Consider the following 8,356-nt stretch of genomic DNA (forward strand, 5'->3'; position numbering starts at 1 on the left):
GGGGGGAGGGGTGGTCTCCAAGAGGCAGGTGATTTTCATTTAATTCCCAGCTGCTTGGATACCTCAATGTCAATAAGCATCAATAAAGGCACTCCTGTTACCACTCTGGATGGTGAATGGCAATCTAAATCTGGGGATAATTTTTTTTTAGTAAGGCTTTTATTACCTCTGAAACTTTCTCCGTACACAAGGGGAAGGCTTTCATCCATCTGGTGTATACTATTACTAACAAATATTTAAATTTTGTTTTAACTCTTGGCATTACAGTGAAATTTATTTGCCATTCTTCGCCCAGTCCATCACCTCTTGCTTGGATCCCCTATGGCGCAGGTGGACCTGATTTTGAATTGTTCTTGGCACAGATTGTACATTTTTATATAACCTTTTCTGTGGTCCTTTGAAGATAAGGACTATGATGCGATTCTGGATCCACCTGAGCATGGCATCTCTTTCATAGTAGGTGCTCTGATGAATTGAATTATTTTTTTTTTATTAAAACCTCAGGGATCAGGATTGTTCCTTGCTGGCTATAAGCAAAGAATTGGGTTTTAGAGCTGCTACATTGAAACCCCACTCTTGTGTGAATATTAAATCTTCTGGAGAATATGCTGGACAAAACATGGCCAAGTCTGTATGTGGGATTTGGGCCATAGCAATGAGAGTTTTGGTCTGGGTGGCTAATTTAATGGCCTGGTCTGCTTTATTATTTTCATGAACTATTAAACAGACCTATTTTTGTTGGATTGGGCAATGTATGATTGACACTTATTTAGGTTCTAACCTAAACCTAGTAATTTTAAGATTTTCTGTGCATGTCTGATTTTCTTTTACCCCAATATCAATATCCCTCTCTCTCTTTTTTTAATAGCCCTATGTGTATGTATCACAGAGAAGACATACTTTGAATCAGTGTAAATGTTTATCTTTTAACCTTTTTCTCAGTGAAGGGCATAGGTGAGGGCTATTAGTTCTGCCTTCCGGCTCATGTACCTGGTGTCAGTGCTTCAGCGTTTATGATGTCTTGCAAAGTTACCACTGCATACTCAGCTTTCTGGTTTCCCTGGTCTATGAAACTGTTTTCATCCGTGAATATCTCTAGACCTGGTTCTTCTAGCGGCACATATGTTAGGTCAGGGCGGCTAGAGTAGACTCGTTTAATAATCTGCAAACACTTATGCCTAGGTTCCTCTAATGGGTTAGGAAGCAGGGTAGCACAGTTTAAGGTGGACACTGTTTTTAGCATCACATTTGGATTATCCAAGAGAATATCTTCCCAGCTGTCCTGAAATAACCACTGTTTTGCTCTAACAGTGGTAACACACAATGTGGGGTATGGACAATTGCGGGCCGCCCCAAGATGAATTTTTCAGCTTCTTGCAGTAAGTCACAGGTGGCAGGCACTGCCCAAAGGCACACTGGCCATCCCTGGGTTATGATGTCTAAAGTCTTTGAAATGTATACCACAGAACGTTTAGCATCCCCTGGATTTTGAGTAAGTACTCCCAACCCTATTCCTTGTCTTTTGTGTACAAACGGATCGAATGGCTTTCTTAAATCTGACAGTCCTAAAGCCTGAGCTGTTAACAATTTCTCTTTAACCATTTGAAAGGCTTTTTGGCATTCACCAGTCCACGTTAAAGGCTCATGCTCGGTTTCTTTCAAGGAACTATATAGGAGTTTTGCCATCAACCTGAAATTAGGTATCCATATATGGTACAATCCAGCCATTTTTAAACACCCTCATAATTGTTTTTTGATGGTTGAGACCTTGCTAGTTACCACCTCCTGGGCTTGGGGAGCAAATTACTCTATCTCATTAATTTAAATCCTGGATATTGTACTGGGAGCTGAGAAATTTGCACTTTCTTTTGGGACATCTTGTAGCCTCTCTCAGCCAGGAAATTTAAGATAGCTACAGTATTTTTATCTGAGCATTTTTTAGTTTTATTTGCTATCAATATGTCATTTACATATTAAAGGAGAGTCCCCTCTTGTAGCTGGAGTTTGCATAAGTCTCTTGCCAGCACTTCCCTGAAAAAGGTGGGGAAGTTTTTGAACTTGTGTGGAAACACAGTCCAGTAATACTGGTGTTTACTCTTTGTTTCTGGACCTTCCCATTCGAAAGTCAGGAGTTCTTGAGATTTGAGACTTAAGGGGATGCAGAAAAATGCATCTTGTAGGTCTAATACTGTGAACTAACGGAAGTCTCCCAACAAAATAGCAGCGTTGTGGGGGTTTGGAACAACCAGGTGAGCGGCCTCTGCTATTTGATTTATGGCCCTTAAGTCCTGAACGAACTGATACTCTTCGGTACTGGATTTTTTAACAGGTAAGATGGGAGTGTTGTGCAGGGATCCATGTGGCCTAATGAGCTGGAATCCTAGCAAGGCAGCAATTAAAGGCTGCATCTCTTTTTTCGCCTGGTCCTTCAGAGGATATTGTTTTAAGTTCGGGGATTCTGCCTCCAGTTTTAGCTTTACCCATACTGGCATAGCGGTCTTAGCTTTTCCCAGCCTCCCATTAGCCCAAGAGTCTTGGCTTACCTGTCTTAAGATGCTCTTGGGAATATTGACGGTGAATTTTTCTGCCCCTTGGTCAAGGAAGGCAGCTTGGAATGAACGAGCTTGCTCTGGCAGCACTTCGATGTAACCTTTTCTTGGAGTGAAGGTTACTGTGGCATCTAACTTAGTTAACAAGTCTCATCCCAACAAAGGCCTGGTGCATTTTGGCGTGTACAAGAAACTTAGGTTGACTGTGCCCATTTGACAGTCCACAGGTAGTAAGGTGGGCTTTGTCATAGGTGTTTCAGACACCCCTGTGACAATCATAGTATTGAGAGACAATTTTGTTATTTAGGTATTTGGGACAGGATAAGTGGCTCTAGTATCAGTGAAGAAATCAATTTGTCTTTTTCTCATTGACGGTTACCTGGGTTTCCAGGTGGGACATGGGAAATGTACCTGATTCCCTACTGGACTCCAGAAGCCCACCATTCCTGATCACTCTCAGCTACCTCTGGCATGAGTAAAGCCTTTTCTTCTTCCTCCTAGGATTGCCTTTGGAACGAAGACAGTCCTTTTTCCAGTGGCCCTCTTGATTACAATGGGCACATTGTTGGGTCCCACCTTTGGATGCCCTTTCTGGGGGCCTACCTTTCTGGTGGGCTTTTTCACCTCAGGCATTCCAGACAGAGCAGCAGCCAGCAGAGGTGCCTGCTTTTCCATTTTCCGTTGCTCTTTACTATCCAATGCCTAACCCCAGTTGCTGAACACCCTAAAGGCAATCTCTATGAGCTGAGAAATAGACATTCCAAGGTCACCTTCCAGTTGTGGCAACTTTTTCTGAATGTCAGGAGCACTTTGACTAATGAAAGTCACGTTAACTAATTTGAGGTTCTTGGGGGCCTCAGGATCTACCTAATGCCAACATGCTTTAAAAATTCTCTCCAGGCCGGGCGCGGTGGCTCACGCCTGTAATCCTAGCACTCTGGGAGGCCAAGGTGGGCGGATTGTTTGAGCTCAGGAGTTCGAAACCAGCCTGAGCAAGAGCAAGACCCCGTCTCTACTAAAAATAGAAAGAAATTAATCGGACAACTAAAAATATATAGAAAAAATTAGCCGGGCATGGTGGCGCATGCCTGTAGTCCCAGCTACTCGGGAGGCTGAGGCAGGAGGATCGCTTGAGCCCAGGAGTTTGAGGTTGCTGTGAGCTAAAATGACGCCATGGCACTCTAGCCCGGGCAACACAGTGAGACTCTGTCTCAAAAAAAAAAAAAAAAAAAATTCTCTCCAAAAACTCAGATGGATTTTTGTTTGACCTCTGTCATAATTCCTGAACTTTATTAAAGCTATGCTGCTTTAGGACCCCTTTTCTGAGTCTGCTAAAATACAATCTCTGTGATGCTCTAAGCAGGCTTGCCCCCCATGATTTAGATCCCATTCCGGGTCTGTGCTTGAGACAGACTCACAGCCGCTGCTCAGACCAGATATCCAGGAGTCTCGGCATGTGGCCAGTCAGCTTCTTCCCTGGCATTCCTAGGACTATTCTCTGCTTTTCAGTGGTAAGCAGTATATTTAGCAAATTTTGCACATCTACCAATTAGTATTATAGGTAGCAAAAATGGAGGAGAACAAATTTTCTATCTTTCTTGGGTCACCCCATAGGTAGGCATGTTATTTTCCCAGTTGTATAAGTCAGAAATTGAGAACAGGGTGTGCTGACCCTGGGCATTGATTCTGCCAATAGGTATTTGCCTTAATGGGAAATGCCCTGCCTGAACCAGAGTTGCTTCCTGACTGAATAAGTGTCCTGTTGGGTGTGTGTAGGAGAGAGCATTCCTCCTTCTGGCCTGTCTATATCACTGTTACTTCCTGGTCCAGCAGTGGTAATAGGGGTTCCCATTTCTGCTGAATTGGAGGGACCATTGCCCCGGCTCCCCTACCCTGACCCCTGTAAGGTAGAGGGGGAACATTGGGCACATTAATTTGTTGAAGCATTAAGTCATCTTCCAATTCTTGAGAATTGGGTAAAACCTTCTTTACTTCTTCTATCTTAGAGGCATCTCTTTGGGCCATGATTTTAAGCAAATTATATTTTCTTCGAATTGCCTCACTTTGGTATAAAAGCATAAAGGCTTAGACATATGGAATTTCATCCCATTTACCTTCCTGTTTGCAAAACAATTCCAACTTAAATATTGTAACATACTTTAAAGATCCACGTACTGGCCACCTTTCCCAGGACCCTAGGGAACACTGTGGCCAGGGAGTATTTCTTTTTGATGGGCTTAAAGCTGAAAATGGCCCAATTCTGCAACATACCCCAATGAGCTACAAGAAGAAATCGAATTAGTATTTCTCATATCAGCTGAGACAAAATTATACTACACAAGTAACAAAGACAAGCACCAGTTACTCTGCTCAGTATCCGAGTTTTAACTTGGCAAAACAGACAAAGTGGTTACCCTTGAGGCAGGCCCACTGAGCTTTTGGTAGTGATTCTTTTGGGGTTCCCCACATAGATGTGACAAGGCAAAGACAGACACAAGGCTTCTCAATTCAGAATTTTAAAATCAAAAGCAAAGTTTCAAGCAAATCGAATGTAGTTTCTCAAGGTCACAGTCCCTTTAGCTCTTTAAGGGGTGTCCTCTACGAAATCAGGTGCTCGGACAAAGCAGAGCCAAGGGTCCAAAAGGAGAATACCTTGGAGTCATTACACATGAATCTGCCACTCACCTAAGACATCTTACAAGCCTAGTGCCTTCTCTGGCGCTGCAAAATAAAGGCACCACAGGCCAGCGATGCCTGGTCAGCAGCCAAACACACGGGATTGTCCCAGAGTAAAAAGGGCTCAGGCAGCTGCTGCAAGAGGTCCAAGGGTGGCTGTGGCCAGGGGCTGATGTGCCATGGGCAAGACACCCACTGGACTTTCGTCCCATCTACAGGTGCCAATAAATTGTTACTGAACCAAACTGGGATCCACTTGCCTGGCACAGCAAAGCCAAATGCTGAAGCAGAGAGTTGTGGCAGGAGGAAAAGGCTTTATTGCAGGGCATCAAGCAAGGAGTGTGGGCAGTTAATGCGCAAGACCTGGACTCCCTCATGGCTTTCAAGCCAGTTTTTAAAGGCAGAGGTATGTTTCAAGCAGGCAAAATTGCAAATTAATACATGGAGGTTATACCTTGGCCTGGTCCCAAAAGGCAGGATATCCTGAAAGGCGGGGAGGCATAGGTGGGTACAGAGATATAAGTGGATGTATAGATGCTTTGAATTTTCTATTTTTATAAGGGGGAAGGAGATAGTATATGGAAGAGTGTTGGTTGTATGATTAGAAAACATCAAGGGTTTCATTTACCAATAAAAGAACTCTAGACTATAAAAATCCAGAAGTTTTCTTTAGAAAAATATTTTTTGCTAAAATTTTAATGATAAGTGGGAGAATGTTTCCATTTTTATCTTTCAAATTTCAGAATGCTAAAGGCCAATTTCAAAAATAAAGAACAGGTGTGGTTACATCTGATAAGAGGATGGGGGAAAATTTGCAGATGATACAAGATACTCAGAGATTAGGATGGAGCTATAAAGGAAAAAAATCAATAGCACACAAATTGCATAATAAAGAGGAGGCAAATTATGCATTGGTAATTAAATTCCTGTGGGGGAAGTCCAAAGCCAGCCATTGCAGAGCCCACCAATTCTTTCTGCAAATATTTAATGAATTTGTTCTACGTACAAGGCATTGTTCTAATTGCCAGATATATAGCAGTGAACACAAAAGAAAAAAATCCCTTCCCACATGGAACTTACATTCTAGTAGAGGACAGAGACAATCAATACATAAATGGTTAAAACATAACGGTGGTACGTGCTATGAAGGCAAATAAAGCAGGGGTGTTTGGAGCGGTGGTGCTGCAATTTAAAACAGGGCAGTAGTCAGAGAAGACCTAGTGGAGAAAATGACAGTCGGATGAGGTCGTGAAGGTGAGGGAAAGGACACGCGGACACTTGGCAGGAGAGCATTCCAGACAGAGGGGACAAAAAGTGCAAATGCCTCAGGTGGGAGTGTTCCTGGAGTATTGGAGAAAGGAAAGAATGCCTGCGTGGCTGGAGCTATGTAAGAAGAGTGAAAAGGAGATTAGAGAGGTGGCGGGCAGAAGAGATGATGTAGCCCTGTTGTGGGACTCAGGCTTTACGCTGAATGATGTGGATGCCATTGGGAGGTTTTGAGCTGAGGGGTGACATACCCTGATTGGCTTTTAAAGGGAACCATTCATGTTGTTTTGTTGCAGGTACATTTTGGTAAGGGGCAAGGACAAAAGCAGAAAAGGTATTTGTGAAGGTATTACAATCTTCTGAGTGAGAGAGTGTGGTAGCCTCCAACATTGTGAAAGCTGGAGGTAGAAGTGATTGGACTCAAGAGATATTTTGAAAACAGAGTTGACTGGCTTTGGCGAAAATTGGATTCAGCGTGTAAAAGAGATGTCAAGGAGGGCAGCAATGACTAAATCATGTGTTTTGTGTTTGGTTCAATTCAATTTTTCCAGCATTTGTTTTCTGTGTGTTATTTACCATATATGAGGCACTGTGTTAGCAAGATGCAGTTCCTTCTACAAAGAGGCTTATGTTCTGGAAAGGGAAACAATATATGAATCAATAAATTTGCATTCACCATAATTCACTGATAATCCAAGTATGCTTAAATTCTGAAAGGGGGAAAAGGTTAGCACCATCACAGAGATAGAGTAAGATGGTGATGGAAACCTTTCTAGAGGAGATAATTTCTAAGTTGAATATTATTGGACACATGAGGCTTTTCTGAGCATTAAGAGGGGGTGGAGGAGTAATATTCTAGGGAGAGGTCATTGCCAGTGCAAAGGCACAGAGGAATGAGACAACATGGTGTGTCTAGGAAACTAGAAGCAGATTGGATTGGCTGGAATGTGAAGTACAAAGGTGAAGAGAAGCTGGGAGCTTAGTGGAGCAGATGATAAAGACTCTTACATGCCCTGATTCTGGCCAGGGCTTTGTTCTAAAGGAATAACTAAGGGAAAAATGTAATCAGACTTGAGTTTTATAAAATGTCACTTCAGTGACCATGCAGAGGTTGATTGGAGAAAGTAGAAGATGAGAGGCTAGAACCCCAACTGAAAGTTATTTCAACCATTGCAACAAGAGCTGAGACCCTGAATTAGGTGATGGCAGAGAGAGCAGAGAAAAAAGAATGAATTTAAAATATAAAAATAAGAAGGTGCAGTGACCAACTGTTTATGGTGAGTGAGGGAGAAGGTAGAGTCTGGGAAGCTGGGAGGATGTGGTTCCGTCAATTAAGATTAGGGAACTCTTGAAAAAGATTAGTTAGGAAAGTAGGGGAAAGTGATGAGATCAATTTTGGTATGTTAAAGTGAGGGGCCTGGGGCTAAAGATAGAAATCTCCCAGGAGCAGTTGGATATATGATCCTGAGAATTAGCAGAGAGTTCTAGCCTTTAGCTATAGATTTAGGGTCAACAACATATAAGGAGTATTTAAAACAACAGGAACACATATGACTGGTGCGGGAAGGAGTTTTGCACGGGAGTGCACGTCATGGTGGCAGTGGGCATCGGGAAGGATAGCTTTAACCCCTCTTGAACATGCCGGACACTTGGGAGGGCTGCAGAGGAAGTTATATCCTTGAGGTAGGGATGGAAAGTGGACAGTTCCATTTCAGTGAAAGCAGGTAAGAAGAGAAAATCATCTTTACCATATAAGGTGAAAAAAAACTATATGGTCCCAGAAACCAAGGATCATCTTTTTATTTTCTGCTAGGACTATTGAATGAAGGGTTTCCAGGGAATCACAAAAGACAATTGTACTGACT

General features: G+C 42.7%; 1 protein-coding gene across 1 annotated transcript in view; it reads right to left on the bottom strand.

Moving 5' to 3' along the window:
* Positions 1 to 8,356, bottom strand: part of IL21 (interleukin 21) — a 24,647-nt gene that overhangs the window by 1,355 nt on the left and 14,936 nt on the right. Inside the window, exon 4 of the mRNA XM_012650401.1 lies at positions 2,544 to 2,684. Coding sequence (XP_012505855.1) covers positions 2,544 to 2,684 — 141 coding nt within the window. The remainder of the gene's footprint in view (positions 1 to 2,543; positions 2,685 to 8,356) is intronic.

This window comes from Propithecus coquereli, unplaced genomic scaffold (assembly GCF_000956105.1).
Source record: "Propithecus coquereli isolate 6110/MARCELLA unplaced genomic scaffold, Pcoq_1.0 Scaffold323, whole genome shotgun sequence".
Classification (NCBI taxonomy): Eukaryota; Metazoa; Chordata; class Mammalia; order Primates; family Indriidae; genus Propithecus; species Propithecus coquereli.